At 44.3% G+C, this 27,091-nt stretch overlaps 1 protein-coding gene across 2 annotated transcripts; it reads right to left on the reverse strand.

Annotated features, from left to right (window-relative positions):
• Positions 1–10,561: 10,561 nt before the first annotated feature.
• On the reverse strand, positions 10,562–25,975 carry CYP21A2 (cytochrome P450 family 21 subfamily A member 2). 2 transcript variants are annotated; one of them, XM_068249385.1, is made up of 9 exons: positions 25,799–25,975; positions 24,684–24,838; positions 24,038–24,133; positions 18,171–18,281; positions 16,579–16,665; positions 16,282–16,491; positions 15,366–15,535; positions 12,822–12,925; positions 10,562–10,899 (listed from the first exon to the last, which is right to left on the reverse strand). In XM_068249385.1, the coding sequence occupies exons 2-9, from the start codon at positions 24,753–24,755 to the stop codon at positions 10,634–10,636; spliced, it is 1,116 nt and encodes a 371-aa protein (XP_068105486.1). In that variant the 5' UTR covers positions 24,756–24,838; positions 25,799–25,975; the 3' UTR covers positions 10,562–10,633. The 2 variants fall into 2 exon arrangements, with proteins under 2 accessions (XP_068105486.1, XP_068105487.1); XM_068249386.1 differs by lacking the exon at positions 25,799–25,975 and adding an exon at positions 25,524–25,650.
• Between the last annotated feature and the right edge of the window lie 1,116 nt (positions 25,976–27,091).

Below are 27,091 nucleotides of genomic sequence, written 5' to 3' on the forward strand. Positions count from 1 at the left end.
ATCATAGTTCGGGCCCTTGGCCAATATATTCATTTCGGCAAAATGGCGGGAGCAGCCATTTTGTTATTTGAGCCAATAGAAACAAGAAAGTAAAGTTACAATCACCTTGAAGCAGGGCCGGTTTAAGTTGCACAGGGTCCCCGGGTCTCCCCCCAACAGGCATAACTCGTAGTGGGTAACGAGGCAATACAACTTACAGAGATTTTCATTTAAACAGCTGTTCCTATGCGCCGCCTCCGGTCCATTTGCGGGTGCCTATACACTTGCACTGGGCACTTCCAATTGGTGGGGGGCGCCCATATGACCACCTACCCAGAATGCAGCAGGGAGCATAGAAGACTGCCCAGAGGTCGGAGGCTTACATGTGACTGCCTTTCACACAATGCTCAGTGCACCGCACAGTACACTGGGAAATTGTTTGAAGACACTACACAGCTCTGAAAGCCTAGTGCATTTTGGCTATTATAATGCAGCCAGCCACACATTGTGCAGGGACCCCAAGGACTCGCAGTCGTGGGAGACCATCAAGGGGGCATAGGAGCCCTGCAGTGGTCGGGGTCCCCACTTTCCTTTAATGGTAGCCCGCCTTGAAGTAAACCTGAGCAGTATAACTTGAGTGTTTGATAATAAAGTATTTCATCAGACACAACCTTCCTTGAAAACTGCATTGCAAAATGTTTTTTAAATGTTTAGATACACCAGGGGAAACATTCGCGTTGCTGAGTGTCAGGAGAAAGTCTCTCAGGGTCAGGAGGAACTTCCCAGCAGATACAAAGAAGTTTGGGTACCTCATTAGCTTGTATCCTTTATTGCAGAGACCAGGCATACAGGAATTAGGTGAATGTACCCTATGATCTAATGTGTTTTAGGCCCGCTGTTATTTTCTTATGAAATCAGGAAACCCCCACTCTCCAAAGAATTGTACGCGCAGTGAGCACACCACAGCTACTGCACTAAGCCACACCCATGGTAAGCCACCGCTGACAGGAAGCCGCTGCCTACGCTAAGCTGCCACTTACAACTGCGCTACCCACTTCAAGCCTCCACCACCTGCAGGTGCTTCCAGGTCTAGGCATATTTACAACCCTTTGTTTAGTATATAAGATGGCAGAGCTGATGGATACCATATCCAATGTCCAAGGCAGAGTTTCCTCCTTCCCCTCTTGGCCATCACACCTTGACTAGTTGGTCAGGTGTCAGGCACCCACCCCTTTGATCACATGATCAGGTTGATATTGAGAGGAGCTTCCCAGTTCCCAAGTAAACTTGTAATAAATAAAACTTCCTCTGGGGGGTACTTACCTCGGGAGGGGGAAGCCTCTGGATCCTAATAAGGTTCCCCCCATCCTCCTAAATCTCAGCAATCCAGCACTAGCAGTCCCTGAACAGCACACCTCAATATTTACCATATCATTCATATGTGTCAGTAATTAAAGGGATGCGTTGCCAAGACTGCAAGGGGGTGGGGCAGAGACCAAGCTTCTGAGAAGACTGCAGCCCGTAAACCCAGAGGTCTGTAGTACAGGAAGTTGCTGAAAGGGCTCCCAACCACATATTTCAAAAGTTATCTTTATATATCTGACATCAACTAACCAGGGAGAGTCTGATGGAGCAGAGTGGTCTGTAAATGCAGATGGGCACCCAGTATAACAAGTTAGCACTTTTTACTAAAGAAAAACACGCAGATATAAAACATACACCACCATCAGGTAATGCAGCTTACTTAGGACAGAGAGGAACACACAGTGAATACAGGAAATAACAATGCCATAAAGATCATCATGTTTTACAGACAGTGACATCTTGTGGTTAATTTACTATACTGCAGTATAGGTAATAATCCTGTTGATACTTCCAATTGATTCTACACCAAGATGAAAAACTAACTATAACAAGTAACTTGTCTATATATCTTATCTAAAGTTTAGATAGTTTACACCACAAATCTAGCTGCAAACAGCTTCAACAGTTTATGATTATTTATTCCTGTGATACAAAGAGGGCAGCCATGTTCTGTTTGTCACATTACACACAGGCATGCTGATAGCATCTCCAGCCCTCAGCCTGTGAAAACTTCACACCCATCTCCTCCTACCTCCTCCCCTCTGCCTCTGAGATCTCTGGCTAGTTACCTCCTCCTCCTGCCCAGACTGAGCTCCCATAAGCCCTTGCTACTAAGGCTCAAAGTGCCAAGGCTCTCTGGAGAAGCTGTGGGTGAGGCTTGTTTAGTTTATATGGAATTAGAGTATTAAAACAAAACAAAAAAAGTATTTGGCTTGAGAAATGCCCTATAAACTATATGAAAGGAACACAATTATGCAGTGGTAAAAGTTTATCTCGGATCCACTTTAAAGCAAGCACCACCATAGAGTACTGTACATGGCTAAGGAAACATTACGATTCAGCTTTAAAAAATATATATGTATTTTCAGTAAGTTTTTGCATAACATTATATAACAACGATAAGTCTTCCAATTCACACACAGCTGGAGCAGCCATTGTGTCCTTTTGGCCAGTATTCCTGCTGAGGCAACATATGCATTATGATGTTTATGTGTCGTGTTGTAAACATCGGCTAAGCCCACATGCCTGCCAAAGTGGCTTTGTGTCCAGGCGTGGTGTTCTTTATACACAAACATCAAACTCGCTGGCTTCTCACCACACAGGCAGGATGAGTTCATACATTGTGAAATATTGGAAGGACGTTAGCGCTTCTCTCTTGCATAACCTTACAATAGGTTCTCCCTGCTGACTCATGTCATGAGGTAAGTTTCTGGACAGATATTCTGGTCAGGAGAAGGTGACCGTCCATTCCAGATGGAAAATTGATTTTAATGGAGTGACTCCTTCTTAGGGGGGAACATTGAAGAATAACTATACTTAAGCACATAAACACAGTTAATTAGTTTTCTCCACAAAGTGGATCAAAAACGAAGTTGGACGTCCTTCCAAGGATGTCCTAATGCAGCAATCCAGGCTCTGAAGCCAGGTGCCCTTCCAATGCTACCTCTACTCTTGTTATTAAAAGTCATATGGCAAGCAGGAGTAACATAAGTTAGTGTTGTGTTTCCTTAGGGCCCCATTTTCAAAGTAAACCAGTGTACATCTAGGGGCAATAACTCAGGGAGAAGGTCCCAGAGCTGAGAATCTTTTTTGGAGCAGCGACCACCTCACACCCCAAGGCCGAGTGGGGACAGTTATTCCCCACATGCATTAACGAGTAGTTGCCTCATACAGCAACCCAATGTTGTGAGTATACCTTTGTACGTACGTTTATCTAAATCCTGGTGACAATGATATTGCACCAGATTGGGCTCCCTGTCTCCCTGTGTTTTTTTTTCTCCACAAGTCTGCACCTACCTCTACTCTTGTTGTTAAAAGTCATATAGCAAGCAGGAGTAGCATAAGTTACTATCATGTTTCCTTAGGGCCCCGTTTTTTTTAAAGTAAACCCGTGTTCATCTTTTTATGCAGTGAGGTTTTTCCCATGTCCCTCACAAAGCTGCACCCACTGGCCCACTGTCATGAGACTGGTGGCTGATAATTGTCACCAATGTCACATGACTAGATGGTGACAGTTGGTTTTCATTCCATAACAGTTGGACACAATGGTTCAGTTTAGTCCATCTCTCTTGGCAGTTGTTAACACTAGCGATGTCCTCATGCAAAGAAGGAAGGTAGACAGCAGGTGGGCTTGTGTGCCAAGGTCACGGCCTCTGCTAGTCAGGGTGGACTACCAAAGCCATAGATCTACTGTGTTACTAGAAGGCCCATCTCCTGCCTACACCTGACTTCTTTGAGTAGACAGAGGATGATGTTATTATGGTTTATGTCCACCAATTCCACCAGCTCGGATTGGAGGTGCACTGCATTATACCAGCCACGCCTCGGTATGAGAAGCTTGATGCTACCCGGCTGTCTGCTAACTGGCACTTGTATTGGCTTGAGGAAGCGGGCTCTGACCCGTGAAACGTGTTTCCTGTCCTTAATACACCTTGTTGTCTTATGTGACGGTTGTCATTGAGGTAAGCCACCTCAAACGTTACATTTTTATTGGTTTTAACTGTTATCCAAACCTGGATACCTCTTTACCTCGTCTTTGAAGGAGACTCCTTCAGTCTCGCTTGGTGGACACCACAGTGAGAACCAGTTTTTTTTTTCACAAAGAAGAGCGACTGGATTCAGTCCATTGTGGACACCCCAAGTGGAGTTTGTCTCCGTCTGCTTATTGAGTTATCATCATAAGTGAATACAATACTTTATTGTACTGTCAAAGCAAGACGTTTTAAATCAGGATGATACCATTAATTGGCTAACTAAAAAGAATAAGAATAAGCAAGCTTTCGGCCTTGCAGCCTTCATCGGGCTTACATCCTGTTAGTAAGCCCGTTGAAGGCTGCAAGGCCGAAAGCTTATTTATTCTTATTCTTTTTAGTTAGCCAATAAATGGTATCATCCCGATTTAAAACTTCTTGCTTTTACTGACGGCTAACACGGTACAATACCCTACTGCTTATTGTACTATGACATTGCCTTAAAATGAAAACATTGGTGATTGGTATATATATATATATATATATATATATATATATATATATATATATATATATATATATATATATATATATATATATATATATATACATATATATATATATACATATATACATATACATATATACATATATATATACATATATATATATATATATACATACACATATATATATATACACATACATACATACATACATACCGGTACATACATACATACAGTGGGTTGCAAAAGTATTCGGCCCCCTTGAAGTTTTCCACATTTTGTCTTATTACTGCCGCAAACATGAATCAATTTTATTGGAATTCCACATGAAAGACCAACACAAAGTGTTGTACACATGAGAAGTGGAACAAAAATCATACATGATTCCAAACATTTTTTTACAAATAAATAACTGCAAACTGGTGGGGGCATAATTATTTGGCCCCTTTGATCTAAGTGCAGTCAGTTGCCTATAGACATTGCCTGATGAGTGCTAATGACTAAATAGAGTGCGCCTGTGTGTAATCTAATGTCAGTACAAATACAGCTGCTCTGTGAGGGCCTCAGAGGTTGTCTAAGAGAATATTGGGAGCAACAACACCGTGAAGTCCAAAGAACACACAAGACAGGTCCAAGACAGGTCCAAGACAGGTCAGGGAACAAGTTATTGAGAAATTTAAAGCAGGCTTAGGCTATAAAAAGATTTCCAAAGCCTTGAACATCCCAAAGAGCACTGTTCAAGCGATCATTCAGAAATGGAAGGAGTATGGCACAACTGTAAACCTACCAAGACAAGGCCGTCCACCTAAACTCACAGGCCGTACAAGGAGAGCGCTAATCAGAAATGCAGTCAAGAGGCCCATGGTGACTCTGGACGAGCTGCAGATATCTACAGCTCAGGTGGGAGACTCTGTCCATAGGACAACTATTAGTCATGCACTGTACAAAGTTGGCCTTTATGGAAGAGTGGCAAGAAGAAAGGCATTGCTAACAGAAAGCATAAGAAGTCCCGTTTGCAGTTTGCCACAAGCCATGTGGGGGACACAGCAACCATGTGGAAGAAGGTACTCTGGTCAGATGAGACCAAAATGGAACTTTCTGGCCTAAATGCAAAACGCTATGTGTGGCAGAAAACTAACACTGCACATCACTCTGAACACACCATCCCCACTGTCAAATATGGTGGTGGCAGCATCATGCTCTGGGAGTGCTCCTCTTCAGCAAGGACAGGGAAGCTGGTCAGAGTTGATGGGAAGATGGATGGAGCCAAATATAGGGCAAACTTGGAAGAAAACCTCTTGGAGACTGCAAAAGACTTGAGACTGGGGCGGAGGTTCACCTTCCAGCAGGACAATGACCCTAAACATAAAGCCAGGGCAACAATTGAATGGTTTATAACAAAACATATCTATGTGTTAGAATGGCCCAGTCAAAGTCCAGATCTAAATCCAATCGAGAATCTGTGGCAAGATCTTAAAACTGTTGTTCACAAATGCTGTCCATCTAATCTGACTGAGTTGGAGCTGTTTAGCAAAGAAGAATGGGCAAGGATTTCATTCTCTAGATGTGCAAAGCTGGTAGAGACATACCCTAAAAGACTGGCAGCTGTAATTGCAGCAAAAGGTGGTTCTACAAAGTATTGACTCAGGGGGCCGAATAATTATGCACACCCCACTTTGCAGTTATTTATTTGTAAAAAATGTTTGGAATGATGTATGATTTTTGATCCACTTCTCACATGTGCACCACTTTGTATTGGTCTTTCACGTGGAATTTCAATAAAATTGATGCATGTTTGTGGTAGTAATGTGGCAAAATGTGGAAAACTTCAAGGGGGCCGAATACTTTTGCAACTCACTGTATGTATATGTGTATATGTGTATATGTGTATATATCTGTATATGTGTATATGTATGTGTGTGTATATGTGTGTGTGTATGTATGTATGTATGTGTGTATGTATGTGTATATATATATATATATATATATATATATATATATATATATATAGATAGATAGATAGATAGATAGATAGATAGATAGATACAGTATATATACACAGCAAAGTCCCTGTTATCTGGAACTCACACAACTGGAAGTCTCAAAGAAACAGGCGTAACCGGGACAGAGCTTTTGGGAGTTTGCAGGGCAGAAACTACTTACCGAGCCTCCGGGTGCGGTCTTCTAAGCATCCTGCAGCTCCCAGCATCCATGCATGGCTCCCGGCGTGTTACATGACACGATGTGGTTCAGGTGACACGTCAGGAGCCGTACACAGAGGAAGACGGAAAGCCGCTGGGAGCTGCAGGATGCATTGAATACGGCACCTGGAGGTTCGGTAAGTTGCTTCTGCTGCAGGGATGGTATGTGCTTTTTTTTGTCTGGTTGCTTAAGCAATTGGCAAACACACGTATCCGACATCAGGCAATCCCCGCCGGTGCCGGATATTAGGGACTTTGCTGTACCTATGTAGAGGGAAGGCTCTGGAGACTATACATCCTTTTCGATCTCTGCTCTATCTTGCGCCGTCACCGGTTGAAATTACGCATTTTTCTAGGTCTTCACTCTTCAGTGCAGTGTTAAAAGGGAACCTTGACCGGGATTTTAAAAAAAAAAGTTCACTTACCTGGGGATTCCCCAAGCTCCCTGCAGCCGTCCTGTGCCCTTGCCGGTCTTCGACTATCCTCCGATGCCCCGCCGTGGGTTTGTTTCATTTTCGTCTGCCTATGAATTGGCCCCTGGCAGCGCATCCTTGTTTGAGTTCCCGTTGTCGAGCGCATCCTGCACAGGCGCAGTAAGAGAAAAGTCGTACTGCACAGGACACGCTTGGGAACGCGAACAAGGATGCGCTGCCAGGGGCCAATTCTCAGTCGGCCGAAAATGAAACAAACCCGCGGCGGGGGACCGGAGGATAGTCGAGGACCGGCGAGGGCACAGGACGGCTGCAGGGAGCTCGGGGAAGCCCCAGGTAAGTGAAACTTTTTTTTTTTTTTAATCTCGGTTAAGCTTCCCTATTTGGGCCCAAGAGTAGTCCTGAAGCAGGGGGTGTTTCTAGCCTTTTTGTCACTCCAGGCAACATGTCTTGTGTCACTTATCCCCCCTACCCAATAGATGCATAATAGAGGGAGTCCCTGAGATACATACAATCTGCCAGTCCTGTCACATTTTGTTGCACACCCCCTTCCTGCGCTTCCCCAGCTTAGTGTGTAAAGGCAGAGTATAGTGCTGCAGAAGCTGTGCTCTCACCTCTCTGCTGGAGTCCAGTGCTGTACTTCCACTCATCACTCGCCCTAGTGCCCAGCATCTCCTACCGCATGTAGTGTGATTACACGCTATATGAGGGAAGCCAGCACTAGAGGGAGCAGAAAACAGACAGGATGCTCACACAGGCACAGAACTGGACTATTCTGGATGCTTCTGCTGAGCTATACTCTGCCTTTACACACTGGACTGGGGGAGAGCAGAGAGTCGAGAGCAGATAGGGGGACAAGGGGACAGAGGTAGGAACAAAGGGGGACAGAAGGAGGCACAATGGGACAGAGGGAAACACAGATGGATGCACACAGAGCCAGATTATCCACAAGGCAACTTAGGCAGGTGCCTAGGGCCCGAAGAGAGTCTAGGGGCCCGATTCATGCTAACCCTTCAACAAATCTTTCCAAAAAAAGCTAGGTGGCCATGAAATGTGGGCCCAAAGGCATTGCTTGCCTAGGGCACCATTTCACTTTAATCCACCTCTGGACGCACAGGGGGATAGAGGTAGCACAGGGGGACTAAAGGAGGCACAAGAAGGCACACAGGGAGACAGAAGGAAGCACAAAGGGAGACAGAAGGAAGCACAGGGGGACAGAGGGACACACAGTGGGGGCAGAGGTGGCACAGGGGGAGTGAAGGTGACTCAAGGTGACAGAAGGAGGCACAAACACCAATGGGGTGTGTTTTCATTTGAGAGACAGGGCTTAGTTCAGGGAATGGCTTCATTCAGGGGCTTAAAGTGGATCCGAGATAAACTTTTATTAATTGCATAATTTTGTTCCTTACATATAGTTTATAGGGCATTTCTTAAAGAGACTCCGTAACAAAAATTGCATCCTGTTTTTTATCATCCTACAAGTTCCAAAAGCTATTCTAATGTGTTCTGGCTTACTGCAGCACTTTATACTATCACTGTCTCTGTAATAAATCAATGTATCTTTCCCCTGTCAGACTTGTCGGCCTGTGTCTGGAAGGCTGCCAAGTTCTTCAGTGTTGTGGTTCTGCTATGAACTCCCCCTTCCAGGCCCCTCTATGCACACTGCCTGTGTGTTATTTAGATTAGGGCAGCTTCTCTCTTATCTTTTACAAGCTGGATAAATCGTCCTCTGAGCTGGCTGGGCTTTCACGTACTGAGGAATTACAGACAAGGGCAAAGCTGTCTGCACTCTGCAGGAAGAGAAGAGCAGCCTGAAACTTCAGTGCATGAGAACTGCAGAGGGAAAGAAACACACAAATGATCTCTTGAGATTCAAAAGGAAGGGTGTATACCGCCTGCCTGTGTATGGATGTATTTTCTATGTGTGGACATACTGTACATCAACCTACTTCCTGTTTTGGTGGCCATTTTGTTTGTTTATAAACAAACTTTTTAAAACTGTTTTTAACCACTTTTAATGCGGCGAGGAGCGGCAAAATTGTGACAGAGGGTAATAGGAGATGTCCCCTAACGCACTGGTATGTTTACATTTGAGCGATTTTAACAATACAGATTCTCTTTAAGCCAAATACTTTTTTTTTTTTTTTTAATATTATAATTCCCTATAAACGAAACAAGCCTCACCCAAAGCTAGAAGTGCCTTGGCACTCCATGTAGCAAGGGCTTATGGGAGCTCAGTCTGGGCAGGAGGAGGAGGATGTTACTAGCCAGAGATTTCAGAGGCAGAGGGGAGAAGGAAGCAGAAAAGGGGAGTGAGCTGAGGGCTGGAGATGCAGTTTCAGCTTGCCTGTGTGTAATGTGACAAACAAAACATGGCTGCCCTCATTGTATCACAGGAATAAACATGAAACTGTTGAAGCTGTTTGCAGCTAGATTTGCTGTGTAAATCTAAATCTAAACTTTAGATAAGATATATAGACAAGTTACTTGTTATAGTTAATTTTTCATCTCGGATCCGCTTTAAACAAGGGTAGGCGCACCCCCCAAGGCCAATGGCACTCCAGGCAGTGGCGTGTACTGCCTATGCCTAAAAACGCCCCTGTCCGGAAGACAAATGCATCCGTACTGTGTACCTGCGAGAGCCATGCCACGCGTGCCCACTATGGATGCGCTGATCTTCGGTAGTTCCGAAGGCTGCCTGATGACGGGACAAATTGAGGACCGATCAAGGCTCTATGGTAACCAGAGCCTGCCCTATACATAGGTTAGTATCTAACGTGAAGTTAACTTTTTTTCCCAAGTGTAATATAAATATGCTAGATCAGCCCCAAGTTGCACCATGATCAATAATCTGCTTCTTCCTCTGCTCTTCAAACGTGTAAATACAACAACAAAACATTTGTAAAGCGATTTCCTCCCGTAGGATACAAAGCGCATCAGCTTGTCTCACATCAGTACATAGTGATGTGTACAGGGAAAAGGGTTATGTGATCATAAATACCAGACTAAACAGAAGGCTTCTCAGTTTTGATTTAAACATCTCCAGGGTAGGAGCTGTCTTGATTAAGTTTGGCAAGGCATTCCAGAGGGTAAGGGCAGCATGACAGAAAGCTCTGGCTTTAAAGGTTTTTAGTTCGATCCTAAAAACCGTCACACTAATGGATCCTTTGCATCTAAATTTCCAAGTATTGCTTACCTATCTGTGATTTGAATTCCGCATCTGTGATCTGCTGTCTGCCTGTCGGGTCTGATCTAGCCATAGGAGGAAATGGATTACAGAAACCACAGTTCAGGATGATATGCAGATTACAGATACAGGATTCCGATCATGAATAGGTAATACATAAATCCTGTAGTGGATGGTTGATTTAGTAGACGTATGTTAAAAGTTCATTTAGTAATCATTTTACTTTTGAAGTGGCTGTTTGGAAGTCACTCTTCAAAAAGTCAGTTTATACACGTTATGAGGTTTCTGTGGTGACCGTTGACCGCGGAAGGGCCCGTGTGAGGAAAGGGCGGCATTTCAAATTTATCCCAAAAACTCCACGGAGGTCAGGCAGGTGATTGGGCGAGATGGGGCAGAAGGAGAAATCCCTCAGGAGGTAAGACAGGAAGTAAAAGATCTCCAGACGGGCTAAAGTCTCCCCGATGCATAGCCGAGCGCCCATGCTGAACGGGAGGAAAGACCGGGAGGAGGGGCTGCCATCTGACTGGGTCAGGAAGCGTTCTGAAACAAAGGAAACAAAGATTCTGTATTGGACACAGGGCTAGATTCATACTTTTTGTGCCGCAAGGCCAAGTATGCTGTGGTTGGCCCCTTTCTTGTGCATTATTGCTCCTCCCGTTCCATGTGCCGCCCCCTCTTCCACATGTGACATGCATGTACATCAGTCCCTCTCTTTTATGAACAGCTCCCTTGAGAATCAGTTTCTCCTTTTCATGTGTTCCGCCCCATTGTCAGCCTCCTCTTTCGTGTCCAGTTTCCCTTTTGGTGTGCAGCCAATCAAGGCCTGGGCCTCTGTGGCCTTTCCAGAAATCCTGACCTGACTGGAAATACATCACCAACGCAGCACAGAGGCAGCAGCCATCTGCAACAAATAGCAGTAGGAGAACAGAGGCGCCAGCAGGATAAAAGTGGATAAAAACTTTAAAATTTGCTGGGAGGAAGTGGTGGACTTACCTCCATAAAGCAGACACGAAAGACTGTCTGAATAGTAGTCACATTTATTAATTAGTACCCCAAAACAGTGCAACGCGTGCGACTGAGGCGTTACACCTGCTATTGCTGAAATTCTGTCTTGTCCCCATTTTTATTGCCTGATGAAGCGGGCTGGGCCTGCGAAACGCGTTGCACTGTTTTGGGGTACTAATTAATAAATGTGACTACTATTCAGACAGTCTTTCGTGTCTGCTTTATGGAGGTAAGTCCACCACTTCCTCCCAGCAAATTTTAAAGTTTTTATCCACTTTTATCCTGCTGGCGCCTCTGTTCTCCTACTGCTATACCGTGTCCACCCCTGGTGGAGGGGTGATCTACCCCCTTTCGCATCTACAGAGAGCGACTTCTTATCCCTGAGTGAGGACAGGTCTAATCTCCTCACCTGCCTATACAGTGGTTGCCTGTGTGGTAACCCATGTTTGTGAGTATAATTTTCTCACGATAACCTTTACTTCATTTATGCTTAACATACTACACTATATTGGGCTCTCGGTTTCTCTACTCTTTATCTGCAACAAATAGAAGCTTATAGATATAAGACTTGGGCAGGCGTGACAGTTTGGCTGAAATTCTGACCACCAGTGACTGGCAACAATGGCAGCTTAGGGCCTGAGCACACTGTCCCAGTGCTGAATGGATTTCAGATACGCAAATCAGTGTGCGATAATGCAGCACTGTCTAATGGGAGCACATATGCTATGCAGAAATGGGTTCTGACAATGCATGGCTGCATGAATAACTGCGCACAACGCAGCATTATTTCACTCAGTCAACAGAGCTGTGCTCGAATACATGGACTACATCTCCCAGCATGCATCACACATGACCACGCTGGGAATTACAAATGCTGGTTGAAGCTGACAGTTGGATGGAGAAAATGATGCATCCCGTACTGGCTGGAGGCCAGAGGAGCAGCACCCCATAGGTAAGCAATGATGCTCACCCCAAACGCTTTTTAATGAGATAAAAAATCCATTACTCAGTTTGCTTTGAAGTGGACCTGAACTCTTGCACAGGACAGAAGGAAAACAGAGAGAAATGCACCCTGTATGTATTTAGAGAGTTTAGCCTGTCTAATTCCCTCTCACGTGTGACTAATCACATGTGTAATTTCATCACACAGCTGTGTTAGCTGGCTGCCTCGGCAGAGCAGCTAATTTGTAAACATAGCATGTTAACCCTATGTCTGCTTCCATGACAGCAGGAAGTAGACACACGGCAAGCAGCAGCTACTTCCAGTGACATCGCCTGCCAGCAGTAAAAAGGTCACCATGTGATAAATGTCAGAATGTAAATGAGGGAGAGGAAAGATTTTACAATGGGCAAACACTGACTAAATCATTTATACATTATTATTGTAACAATTAAGCACTTTTTTTAAAACATTATTTTCACTGGAGTTCCTCTTTAATATTAAATGCTGTACATACCTGGCTGGAACTGTTCAGGGTTGTCCCAGAAGGTTTGATCATGATGAGCAGCAAAGATATTTGGAATAACAGTGGTCCCTTTAGGAATAGTAAAGCCTGCAACACTGCAGAAGAGAAACGGGGCATTTTAGATTCATCAAGTGTAACTATAATCATAGACTAAAGCTTAAAGAGAAACTCCAACCAAGAATGTAACTTTATCCCAATCAGTATCTGATAGCCCCTTTTACATGAGAAATATATTGCTTTTCACAAACAGACCATCAGGGGGCGCTGTATTTTGTGATTTTTTTTTAATTTTGTGCTGAAACCCCTCCCACAAGAAGCTCTGGAACCGCAGTACTTTTGGCAGTTTGTTACAATGTAACAATGTTCACAGACAGGAAATCGCTGTTTACAGCTGTCTCCAACGGCCAAAACAGCTAGGAGCCGCTACATAACCTGCCCACAGTAAAAATGTCACCATGTAATAAGTGTCAGAATGTAAATCAGGGAGAGGAAAGATTTTACAATGAGCAAACACTGACTAAATCATTTATACATAATTATTGTAAAAATGAAGCACTTTTTTTTATTACACTATTTTCACTGGAGTTCCTCTTTAAATGATACATGAGGTCATATCTCCCAACTTTTTGAGATAAGAAAGAGGGACACTTTAAGACACACCCCTGTGTGTTTTAAAGTGGATCCGAGATGAACTTTTACACATTGCATAATTGTGTTCCTTACATATAGTTTATAGGGCATTCCTCAAGCCAAATACTTGTTTTGTTTTGTTTTAATACTATAATTCCCTATAAACTAAACAAGCCACACCCACAGCTTCTCCAGAGTGCCTTGGAGCTTGCAAGGGATTGTGGGATTTCAGTCTGGGCAGGTGAAAAAGGTGTTACTAGCTATAGATTTCAGAGGCAGGGTTTTCACAATCTGAGAGCTGCAGTGCAGATACAAATCAGTTGCCTGTGTAATGGAGGAGATAAGAGTGGAGTTTTCACAGAATATGCAGATTAGCATGCCTAGATACAGATAAGCTTGCCTGTGTGTGTAATTGTGTAATAGTGACAAGCAGAAAACATGTCTGCTCCCATTGTATCACAGGAAAAAATATTAATATACTGTTGAAGCTGTTTGAAGATAGATTTGCTGTGTAAACTATCTAAACTTTAGATAAAATATATAGACAAGTCACTTGTTATATTTAGTTTTTCATCTCGGATCCGCTTTAAAATTCAAAACACGCTGCTCCTCTCTATCATCATCAGTTTTCCTTCATTTGGAAATTGATATTGTTGTTATATCATTTTGAATTCTAGGAATAAAGTTTATAGTCAAACACATTTTTCAGTTGAAAAATAGATAGATTTACATAGATCTGTACATCAGTCCTGAAAGTGGGATTAATGAGGAAGAAAGAGGGACAGAGGCATTGGGTTCTCAAAGAGGGACTGTCTCTTGAAAAAGGAACAGGTTGGACGCTTTGCATGATGTCCAAAAAATAATGCATCTTAAAGCGGATCCTAGATGAAAAACTAACTATAACTTGTCTATATAGCGTATCTAAAGTTTAGATGGTTTACACAGCAAAGCTAGCTGCAAACAGTTTTAATAGAATATGATTATTTATTCCTGTGATACAATGACAGCAGCCATGTTGTTTGTAAACATTACACAGAGGCAGGCTTATCTGTATCTTGAGCCATCAGCCTAATCCGCTCTCCTCCTCCCTCCTCCTCTCTGCCTCTGAAATCAATGGCTAGTAACACCTCCCCCTCCTCCTGCCCAGACTGAGCTCCCATGAGCCCTTGCTACTGCCAAGGCTCTCTGAACCTGTGGGCGTGGCTTATTTAGTTTATAGGGAATTACAGTATTAAAACAAAAACAAAAAAGTATTTGGCTTGAGGAATGCCCTATAAACAATAGGAAAGGAACACAATTATGCAATGTGTAAAAGTTCACCTCGGATCCACTTTAAGGCCTCTTTTCCACGAACTGTTTACAGGCAGTAAAACTCTCACAACTGCTTGCTGCTGCCTGGTAACTGCTTGCTGCTGCCTGGTAACTGCTTGCTGCTGCCTGGTAACTGCTTGTTGAGCACACAGCTCAACAGTTCGTGGAAAAGAGGCCTTACTTATCTGGGGCTCCCTTCAGCCCCTAGCTGCAGTTCAGCTCTATTCCGGGTCTTCTGCTGTCCCCTCATTCGCAGCTGCCGACTATTCTGGGTTGTCGGCTCATGCACATGTTCATGAGCCGCTCACAGCCGCGCTCCCGTAACCATGGAAGTGCAGCCGTGAGTGGCACGTGCTCACACCCAGCATGCACAGAACCCGCCATCCCAACCAGTTCGTGGGCCGCTACGGAACTGTGTTCAATGAACACCATCGATAAAACTCTGCCTTATTTCATAGGTTAATCGGTTATGCCTATAAATTCAGCTGTTTGTTTTCACAACAAGAAATAGCTAACAGATATGCACTGAAAACTATTTTATCTACAAACAGCCAACCTTAGGACCCCCAATAGGACATTGCTATAAATTCTCACCTGGTGTCCCTAGTGGTGGAGTGAGGTATTGCAATGGGCACCACGGGCCGCATTCTAAGGATCTCAGAGATGGTGGCGTTGAAATATGGCAGGCTTTTACGGTCAGAATATGTGGGATATCGGTCAGACCCCACCGCCTCAATGATCTCCTTATAAATATTCTCCTGAGCCTAGAAGAGAAGAACATTGCTTTCAATTGAATTGATTTCAATCATTTATGACATTGACTAGTGTATGGTCAGCATAAAAAAGGATTGGCATTGTTTCTGTCTTATCTATGAGCCCAGCCAATAGAGAACCGGTAAGGATACAGAAGTTTCCCATTGTTTAGTAATAAGAATGGGAGATTAAAACCCGATTTCCAGGTACATACTCAAAAATATTATGTTTTTGCCGAGTAACCAAAGTGTTCAGATATTACCATTTTTTGTGTAAGATAGGGCACATGCTGCTAAAAATCAGATTTTAAATCAGATTATGTGACCAGAAGCAGCTGAGGAAATTAGTTTTAGGTGTTACAGCTGATGAGGAGTTCCACTTTAGCATTCACAAACACAAATGCAGGGTGGAGCATCTTTCCTTGTTTTTATGTGCGGTACACACAATGCAATATCCTGTCAGATCGACGGGTAAGCTGACAGAAAGTTGAATCATGTGTACACAGAAGATGTCCAAACTGCTCCCGATCAATAACTGGATCAATTTTCCGATGATACCTTCCCAAAATCTATACAGTTATCAGTCGGGAGTCAATCGGACATGCTGGAAATAATTGGTTCAATCCCATCTTTCAGACAGAAAGTTGTATCGTGTCTTGTGTACCCAGCATTAGGAAACAAAAGGAAACTCAAAACCAGGTCTGTCGTCACTCTACACAGATGAGGACATGGACACCCTACAACATGAGAGATCTGACCTCAGGGTGATGGATCAGGAAGGCCACAGCCCAGGTTAAGGTGGTGGAGGTGGTTCCTGTCCCTCCAACGAACAGGTCCACCACGGCCATGTGAACGTGGTCTTCTGTCATCTCAGAGGAATCACCATTGTCCACCTTGGATTTCTGTTTGAGGAAGCGGATCATCTCATCTAGAATGTCTTCCTGCGATTCTTCCTCCGGGGGGTTTTGCTGCTTATGGAAACAGAAGTGGTTACCATATTGCTGCACTCTTATGGTGACAAGGTAGGCCTGGTATGAGAGTTATTAGTAACGCACCTTATGCTTCTCCAGGTGATTCCTCACAAAGCGGTCTCTTCTGCCAACTTCCTTCATGAGATGAGATAAGGGTCCATTTGGGAATTTCTGAGGAAGAGAAAATATTTTTTTTGAAAAGTTTCTTCTTCTCTTCTCATAAAGAAGAAGAACTAGAATCACAGTTTTTCTACCTTAAATGGAAGCAAAGGAGAGATACATATGAAGGTGGACACATTTATTTCCTTTTAAACAGTTGACATTGCAAAGTGTTGTCCATTTGGACCCACCCTATCATACTAAATAGATAAAAGCATATAACTTTATTCATATACGTTAAAAGGTGGACCACAAGACTACCAAGTAAGGAAGTAAACACTGGTGGGTATGCCCCTAAAAAGTCAGTACCTTTGTCTAGCAGGTACTGACTTATTAGGGGCATACCCACCTGTGCTTACTTCCTCATTTGATGGTCTTGTAGTCCATCTTTTAACTTATTTGAATACATTTATATACTTTTATCTATTTAGTACGATAGGGTGGGTCCAAATGGACAACACTTTGCATTGTTATTATCCCCTGTACTTTGCGGCTTGTTTGCAAACAATTGTCATTGCCTAGATCATGATGATTATATTACCTATCTATTTTAATTAACATAACTAATGTAACTTAATGACTTCTGAGGCAGGAGTCTGGGCTCTGCACTTCTGTCTGGTTAACAGATTGTCAGCATGTGACAGGCAGCTCCCTCCTCTCACAGCCTCACAGACACAGCTGAGACTGAAAGCAGGGACCTGTCTGTGAGTGAGAAATAAACACATAGGAGTGAGCCTGGAGGGGGCGTGCATAATTTGTCCCTATCACAGCAGAGGCAGCTCCTTCCTCTCTGGGTCGACAAAGCTTGACAAAGAAAAGAATAGATACATTACAGAGACAGTGCAACTAGAAAAGGCTGCAGTAATCCAGACCGTCCACATTAGAACAGGTATAGTAACTTGTAGGATAGGAGAAATATGGCTGAAAATTTTGTTACAGAGTCTCTTTAACCAACTGAATTAATGATTCAGAAACATTTTGCACACAAAATTAAACTAGATAACACTCGATTCTTCTACTGAACCCACTGCTGGAGTCAGCAAATTACAGGCTACATTAGTTTCGCATACCCAGTACCACTGGATACACACGTTATACCCCTCCTGCCCCCTCCAGGTTCCACTCACCTAAAAAAAAAGTCACCCTCAGGCTGAGGTTTCCTGGTCGGCTGGGTTGGCGATCTTGTGCAGGCGCTGACTCTATGGGGCGTGTCCTTGATTGCGCACTTACGGCCAGGAGCGCTCTGTGCATGGCGCGAATCGAGATGTCATGTGCAGAGCGCTCCCAGCTGGGGGCTCGCGATCAAGGACGTTTGCTGCCGGATCAGCGCCTGAGCCGACCAGGAAGAGCCTTAGTCAGCCTGCGGGAGACTTTTAGGTGAGCATCCGATGCTTCGGGCATGACCATACTGGTGGTGCGAGACCCCCTGCAGGAGCTGGGCTTGAGGCGATTGCCCTACTCAGCCTTCCCCGCCCCCCCCCCCCCCCATAAAATACATAGTCATATTTTTCTCTCACCCTGAGAACCGGGATGAAGTCCAATACATTGACAGCTGGAGCATCAAATAACTTCACAATTCTGTCGACACATCTATGCATCTCCTGGAACGTGGGGTCCGAGAACTCATACTGGGCATAATGTAAAAAAAAAAAAAAAAGGATGGGATAGTTAGGTAAAGAAACACCACCTATAACATGTTATCAAAAACAGTACAACATCTGCTCCAGGCACTGATGTCTCAGGCAGCACTCAGCAGCAAAGCTTCCCCTCCACTTATCCTGCACTCATTTTTTTTATTCTACGTGTCTATAAGCATATTAATGCACTTTCTGGCTCGGTCTGCATTCCATAGGCCGGGAGTTTTTCTCCTGATGAAGCGAACCTACCCAAAAGTATTAGCGAAACATGCCGAGTGTCTTAAGCTCGGCTTTACCTTTATATTATTACTGTGCTTTTCTGTATATTGGGGACCATTTCTCCTATAGTCTTTGTATAAGGGAGTGAGATTTTCTAGAAACCAATGGAAGAGGGTGCCCTTTTCCTTATACCCATAAAATCCCTAAAAGGGAAAAGGAATTAAGATGTACCGGTACATACATCATGCTAACTAGGAAGAAACGTGCAATCTGTTCTGTTTAATGGATTTTGAATGTGTGAACTGTACATCATTATTCAATAAATTTATATACGTAAATCAAATCACCTATCTTTCTTATCACTGGTTATAAATAATCGATCCCCTTTAAAGTCTTATTGACCCATTTCTGGTTTTCTCTGTATGTGTAGAAACTTCTTTCAAAGTAACCAGTCAGGAGCCTAGAAGATGCTCACTTCCACCGCCACAGAGCTCAGCTGTCTAAAGACAGCGGAGGTTTGTACATCGGTGAGGAGCGGTTTTAATTAGCTCTGAAACTCCTGATCACTGGGAGCCAATCATAACGGTCAGAAAGTGAAGAAGTGAAGAAAAAATGCTCTGGTCTTTAACCTCCCTGGCAGTCTGATTCCCGCGGCCGCAGTTTTTTTTGCGAAATTTTTTTTTTCTATCATGTAGCTAGCCTAGCGCTAGCTACATGATGCCCCCTCCCTGCGGCGTCCCTCCCACCCCTCCGATCGCCGCTGGCGCGCTTGCCCTTAAGGAAATCCCGTTCTGAACGGAATTTCCTTTAGGGCTTCCCTCGTCGCCATGGCGACGATCGCAATGACGTCATCGACGTCGTGACGTCAGAGGGAGTCCTGATCCACCCCTCAGCGCTGCCTGGCACTGATTGGCCAGGCTGCGCACGGGGTCTCGGGGGGGCCCTCTAATGTGGCGGGTAGCGGCAAGCAGCAGCGATCGCGGTATACATGCAGCTAGCAAAGTGCTAGCTTCGTGTAATAAAAAGAATTACGCAAATCGGCCCAGCAGGGCCTGAGAAATCCTGCGCAGCTCAGCTCGTGCTTACCGTCAGGGAGGTTAAACGGGCCAGAGTCTTCAGTCTCAAATAACTAAAAAAATAGTTTTTGCAGAATTCACTACATTTTGCGGATGTACGCTATTATGCATTTCCGATTGGCAACCGTGGTACACTTTTGAATTCTCTGATTGGCCCAATACTTCCGAGTCTTGTGATTTGTCTAAAAATTCTGAGTCTTGGTAATGCTATATTACGCGGATGTCCGATTTCTCCTGTGGAAAGCGGATTACCGATTGGAGATAGGAATTGCGCAGAATTTGGAAGCTCATCCCTATTTTGCAACTGTCAGTTTTGGATAGGGAGTTCTTGATAGGGAGCCATAACCATAAAATGATTACAGGACATTGCGCTGCTACCTTATATATCTGTATATTAAGGTGCACAATGTACAACATGTTCTAAAAGAAAACATTTTTTGGATTTTTGCCCACATCCTGTTTACACACAGTTCATTTTGTCAAACAAAGAAGAACAAAGAAAGTGCTGCTGAATGAATGTTAAAGCCTTACTTTACTTTCCCACACCTTTTTGTCAGTAAAGCTGAATAGATGATTAAAGTGAACCTCCGGACTAAAAATCTACTCAGCAGAACTGAAAAGGCTTGGTGTTTCTTTAACAGTTTCACAGCATCAGAACTTACCAAAGCATCATTTTTAGCTGCATTTTATAACTAAGCTCCACCCATCAAAGAAAACTGCCCGGGCTTTTTTTCCCTCATGCTGTGCAAAGCATGATGGGATTTCCTATGTTGTTATTCATGTTGCCTAGCAACTGGGTGGGGTGAACAGCACACAGGACAGTTGGAACTGTGTCTCATGCTCCCTGTCACCTCCTTTCAACCAGAAAGATGGCTGCCCTCATGAAATCAAACATTTGCCTGTTCTTTTAAAACAGGGAGGGTAAGAGATTATATTACCTATCTATTTTAATTAACATAACTAATGTAACTTAATGACAGTATGTTTGTTTAGGCTGGAGTTCCTCTTTAAGCCATTACGGACACAAATCTCCATGTTTGATGCAGCCAAGGCCCGAATTTTTGGGAAGGCCACAAAGGCTCCGGCCTTGGGTGGCTGCAGCCAAAGGGGCGGCAGGACATGGAAGGACAGCTGCATATGGAGTAGGAGGTTGCAAGTATAAAAGGGAAACTGAAAATGAGGGACAACACATGGAAGAGGGGGTGCTACTTCCCAACAGAGCCGTACATGAAAGAGAAGTGCTGCTGTGCATAGATAATCTATATGGGATGGGGTGGCTGCATATCCTACAAACCCCCACCAATCCACACTGCAATTAAGCTGGATGGCCCAGCTGTCACTTCTCCCTTACTTCCCGTGCCCATCATAGGTAGCTACAGCTGCCCCTTAGTATTAGGTAGCCAAAGGTACCCTCAGTATAAAGTAGATAGTGGTGGCCCCGACTGAGGCCGGTTTCGCACTGCAAGCTGGAGGTGCCGCAGTTGCGCTGCACTGCTAAAAACAGGCCTTCGGGGAATACCGTGTTACTACACAGTATTTCCCATCTGGCATTGGGCCAAGCAGGAAGTGATGCGATCTTATAGTCACTTCCTGCTTTGGGGTATGAAATACGCTTCCAAGCATGCGTGCCGCGACATCACGTTGGTCATTTTCTTTTAAATCCCAGCATCACCATAGACATGACCTCTGGGCCGACGCAGACCTACGGAACTCGAAGCAAAAGCCGCTTGGTAACGTAGTTCTGGACCTGCGACGGGTATGCAGCGAAAACATCACTTCCGTCGTGTCACGCCATAGCGTGGCAGTATGAAAGTCTCCATAGACTTTAATTTCCTGGCAGTGGGGTGCGGTAAAAATACTGCACCGCCCCAGTGTGTAAGGGCCCTAAAGGGAGATCTGGTCAGTGGAATGCAGAGACACAGGTGAGTAACGTTTTATTTACACTGCGCTCAGGACTCTGCATAGGGAAGGAGGGAGGAAGGCACTTGGGGAGGGGAGTGAGTGCCTGTAGGCATGTGCCTACAGTGCCCTGGGAGTGGGGGATGCTGCTGCACATGACATGGAGGGGAAAATTGGCCTAGGGCAGGCATGGGCAAACTTGGCCCTCCAGCTGTTAATGAACTACCAGTCCCACAATGCATTTGCCTTTATGAGTCATGACTGTGGCTGTAAGACTCCTGCAATGCATTGTGGGACTTGTAGTTCCTTAACAGCTGGAGGGCCAAGTTTGCCCATGCCTGGGCTAGGGGCTCAAAAAGTATAAATCCGACCTGGCTTGGATGCAGCTGTTTTGGGCGTTTAACTTTGGAAACATCCATGATGTAATAATAATAATAATACGAACATTTATATAGCGCTTTTCTCCTGTCTGACTCAAAGCGCTCAAGAGCTGCAGTCACTGGGACGCGCTCAGGAGGCCACCATGCAGTGTTAGGGAGTCTTGCCTTGAACTCCTTACTGAATAGGTACTGACCCTAGCCAGGATTCGAACCCTGATCTCTCATGTCAAAGGCAGTGCCCTTAACCAGTACTCTATTCAGCCACTGCTCCGTGACTCAAATATCTATTCACAAGTCAGTGCTCTTTAGCCGGGATCCAGTCTCTCTTTTCTGATCCTACAAGTTTCGCCACTGATCCTTTAACGCACAGTACAGTTGCATCACATTATTATGGCCACCTTCTATCATCCAGAATAACCTTGTCTGACAACTGGGATGGCAGCCAGATGCCATGGGAGTGACTTGATAAGACGCTTGTTGCTAGAGTTTATATGGAGCTGTGCTAATCGCAGTGCATGGGAGGGTTGCCAACAAGTGACTGGTGGAGGATCCAGCCATCAAACATGCTGATCAAGGTGGTTAAAGGTGCCCAGAACTCTTGCACAGGACAGAAGGAAAACCCGAGAGATATACATCCTGTATGTATGTAGCGGTTTAGCCTGTCTAATTCCCCCTCATCTGTAACTAATCACAAGTTATCATTTGATCTCCGAGCTGTGGCAGCTGAGGAATCTCCTCTGCCATAGCAGAGCAGCTAATTTGTAAAGCAAGATGCTAACCCTATGTCTGCTCCCGTGAAAGCAGGAAGTAGAGACACTGCCGATTTATTGCAGGATTTCTATCAGCTGTACTGAATAATAATTTTTCTTTAAAGGTTATTATGCTGTTGCGTATCTTTCTGAGTTCACTTTTAAAAAGTACCAGCTGCTTGGCCGTCAGGGGCGTAACTAACATTCATAAGCCCCTCCCAGCAAAACTCTGATTGGACCCATTCATGTTCACACCCTTTCCTTTGCCTACCCTTGTAACCCTCACAGCCTGGGGCCCATCTTACAAGGGTCCTAAAACAAGTGTGGCCATCATGATTTTCACACCTATGGCCAGTGTAGCCACAAAACACGTGATCTAAAGGATGGATCAATTTATCAGAGGGAGTGAAGTAGTAGTTGGGGCCCCTTTACAGCTTTGGGCCCCTCTGCGCTTGCAGGGGCTGCTCCACTGTAGTTACACCCCTGCTGGCAGTCCTACGAAATTCTTTGTCTACAGTTATGCCTGAATCACACACCTGAAACAAGCATGCAGATAATTAAAGGATACCTGAACTGACGTGACATGATGAGATAGACATGTGTATGTACAGTACCTAGCACACTAATAACTAGGCTGTGTTTCTTTTTTCTCTGTAGGAAGTGACTACAGTGTGACCCTCACTGATAAGAAATTCCAACTATAAAACACTTTCCTAGGAGAAAATGGCTTTTGAGGGCAGGAAAAAGATAAAAAGGTCAATAGTTCATAGATTTTAGCTCTGGCATACTTCAATGAATGCGTCATTGAGCAAAAGCAATAAAACAGTAAAGCTGGCAATACACTAGGCCGATTACCCGCCGATCGACAGCAGATTCGATCACTGGGATCGAATCTGCTGTCACATCGTTCACGCTAAACGCTAAATTTCGATCTATTTCGTTCCCCGCGTGTTTACAATTAGCCTGCGAGCTGCGATCGGAGGCTCGCAGGCAGTTCACAGAGACATCCTCCGCGAACTGACATGGAACGGCCCCTCGATGGAGCGGCAGTTTCCATGTAAAACCACAAATGACCAGCCGCCACCTATCGGCGTTAGCTGGTCGTTAAGTGGTTTAAAAAGTCATTTTTAGGAGAAGGAATTAGCTGGAATTCATGGTCATGCTCTGCTGGTCACCCATGAACTATTCTGCTGCTATGACATGTGGCATCCACGGGAAAGGATGGAGATACTCGTATTGCCTGAGAGGGCCTTCGAGGGGTATCAGGAGCCACAACCACATCAATATCCTATCAGAGGATAAACAGCTAGTCTTGTAAATCTGCAGCCTCAGCATGAGCCTGTTTCACTAGTCTGAGCCAGCACTGAGCTCTGACCACAACCTAAAGAAGCCATTTTTGCCCTAGTGAAGGTGTCGTCCCTTACAGTTGTGCCGCATGCCAGTTGTGCGATCACTTTACACGCAAGCATCGAGAAGTCTTCAGCCACGTCCCGCGGTTCCCCACTTCTCCGGAGGAAATCCTGGGAGAAAGGAAGCAAAGAATGTCAGTGAGCTGCTATCCCAATATTATTATTTAGTAGTTACATAGTGCTAACATCTTCTGCAGCTCTGTACATAGTGTATAATCTCCTCCCTTAAAGGACTACTGTACGGGGGTAGGGGGGAAAAAGAGCTGAACTTACCTAGGGCTTCTAATGGTCCCCCGAAGACATCCAGTGCCCGCGCAGCCATTCAACGATGCTCCGGTCCCAAACTTCGGTTCACTTCTGGAATTTCCGACTTTAAAGTCGGTAAACCACTGCCATTCAGTAAGTGCATTTAAAAAAAAAAAATCCATAAGAATCCCCCATGAGCAGATGGACTAGTCCAAAACCTGCCAGATCTCTCAGTGGTTTTCTACCTACTGTAAGTGACAGTAAAAAAAAAGAAAACAGTAATTTATGGTACATTTTACTCTGGGCCAAATGTACATTTTAGATGTACACATGTATTTAAAATTTTACATTTTTTTACCATAGTGGTCCTTTAAGTATAGTCCTAACATTAGATCCTTGTCCCACCCACGGTCACCTGACAGAGCTTCCTGGCCTCCTCCTGCAGCAGCTCCTCCAGGCCATGGCGCACACGCTTCTGTAGGGTCATAACTGTGAGACGCCTCTGTGACTTCCAGGCAGCAGTATAGTCTCCTAGGGACAGGTCCTTCCCACCGAATGATATCAGATCACCTGTGTAAAAACAAGACAACACTACTACACAGGCTGGGGGGTCTGAGGTGCCTCCTGTACCTGCCTTACAATGCTCTAAGACTGACTGGGGTCAGCAGGGATGCCAGTAGACCATCAGTGGGGGGGGGGGGGGGGGGACAAGTGTATGGGGCCGAGGGGATCCTGGGGCCCCGCTAGGGGGGTACCACCATGAAGCACATTAAGGCACTTATCAGTCACTTGACTAGAGCTGCAAGTTCTGAGGGGGATGCTTGCTGGTGTAATGTATATTCTGAATGTCATTCAGTAATCTATCTATCTATCTATCTATCTATCTATCTATCTATCTATCTATCTATCTATCTATCTATCTATCTATCTATATATATATATATATAAATTCAGATGTATGTGTATGTACAGTATGTATGTACAGTATGTACAGTATGTATGTATGTATGTATGTATGTATGTATGTATGTATGTATGTGCGTGCCACGATCACCCGAAAAGGCCTTGACCGATTTTAATGAAACTTGGCATACAGATCCCTTACTACCTGGGATGATGTGTTCTGGGGGTCTCGGGTCTCCCCTGCACACTTGGGCGGAGCTACAAACAGCCAATCAGATTCCATCCATTCATGTCAATGGAAAAAATGTAAAAGGCTGCCATTCTCACAGTAATCAAGCCAGAGTCCCCATACCTGGCACAGTTGGTCACTTCGTGACTAAGATTAAAAATTCAGCAAAAGTAGGTGGAGCATAAAACAGCCAATCAAATTTCAGCCATGCATTTTAAATGGGAAACTGTATACTGCAGCCCTTCTTAGACTGTAAATCGCAGGGTTTTCAAACTTGACACACTTGGTCACTGGGTGACTGGTATTAATATTCAGGAAAGTGGGTGGAGCCTACAACAGCCAATCAAAATTCACCTATTGATTTTCAAAGGGAATATTTAAACTGCTGCCATTCTTACACTGTTAATGGCAGAGGCTTCAAATTTGCTACAGTCGGTCATTGGGTGACTGGGGTCCAAATTCACTAAAGGGGTGGAGTCACAAACAGTCAGATCTGATTCCTCAATCAGATTTCCTTGCTGGATAAACTGCTTCCATTCACACATTTTTGATGCCAGAAACCCGAAGGCTCACAAACTTGGTCATTGAGTGACTGTGTGTCAAGGTTACAAAAAGTGGGCGGAGCCAAAACCAAATTTTACTGGAAAATATAAACTGTAGCGATTCTTACACGGTTAATGGCAGGGTCCCCAAACTTGACACAGTTGGCCACTGGGTGACTGGGATAAATATTCAGAAGATGGGTGGAGCCTACAACAGCCAATGAAAATTTACTTATCGATTTTCAAGCAGAATATTTACATTGCTACCATTCTTACACTGTTAATGGCAGAGGCCTCAAACCTGATAAAATCAGTCATTGGGCACTGGGGTCCAAAAACCCCAGGGGGTGGAGCCAAAAACAGCCAATCAGATTTGTTAGATTAATTTCAGGCATTCTGTTATTGGCAGGGTTCTCAAACTTGACACAGTTGGTCACTGGATGACTGGAATTAATATTCAGGAAAGTGGGTGGAGCCTACAACAGCCAATCAAAATTCACCTATTGATTTTCAAGGGGAATATTTACATTGCTGCCATTCTTATACTCTTAATGGCAGATGCTTCAAATCTGGTACAGTCAGTCACTGGGGTCTGGGAGACTGGGGTTTAAATTCTGAAAAGGGGGCGGGCTACAAACCGCCAATCAGATTTGTTTAATTTCAATGGGAAAATGCAACTTACTGATACCAAGGACCCCAAAGCTCATAAATAGGTCATTGAGTGACTGTGTGTCAAGGTTAGAAACTGTGGGCGGAGCCAATAACAACTATCATTTTACATGGGAAAATATAAACTGCAGCCGTTCTTACACTGTTAATCGCAGGGTTCTCAAACTTGACACAGTTGGTCACTGGGTGAATGCAATTAATATTCAGAAAAGTAGGTAGAGCCTACAATACCAATCAGAATTCACCTATTGATTTTCAAGGGGAATATTGAAACTGTTGCCATTCTTACACTGTTAATGGCAGATACCTCAAACCTGCTATAGTCGGTCATTAAGTAACTGGGGTACAAATTAAAGGGGCGGAGCCAAAAACAGTCAATCAGATTTCTTTGCTGGATAAACTGCTTCCATTCACACAATTTTTATGCCAGGAACCCAAAAGCTTACAAGCTTGGTCAATGAGTGACTGTGTGTCAAATTA

This window comes from Hyperolius riggenbachi, chromosome 8 (assembly GCF_040937935.1).
Source record: "Hyperolius riggenbachi isolate aHypRig1 chromosome 8, aHypRig1.pri, whole genome shotgun sequence".
NCBI classification, from domain to species: Eukaryota; Metazoa; Chordata; class Amphibia; order Anura; family Hyperoliidae; genus Hyperolius; species Hyperolius riggenbachi.

Bases quoted from the DNA above. Each gene is read 5' to 3' on its own strand.
- CYP21A2 (XM_068249385.1), bottom strand. From the start codon at position 24,755: ATGACCCTACAGAAGCGTGTGCGCCATGGCCTGGAGGAGCTGCTGCAG. The intron at 18,282-24,037 runs GTAAGGGACGAC...CATTATGCCCAG, and splicing joins AACTGGCATGCGGCACAACT to TATGAGTTCTCGGACCCCAC. The intron at 10,900-12,821 runs GTATGTACAGCA...CCTTTGTTTCAG, and splicing joins CCCTGAACAGTTCCAGCCAG to AACGCTTCCTGACCCAGTCA.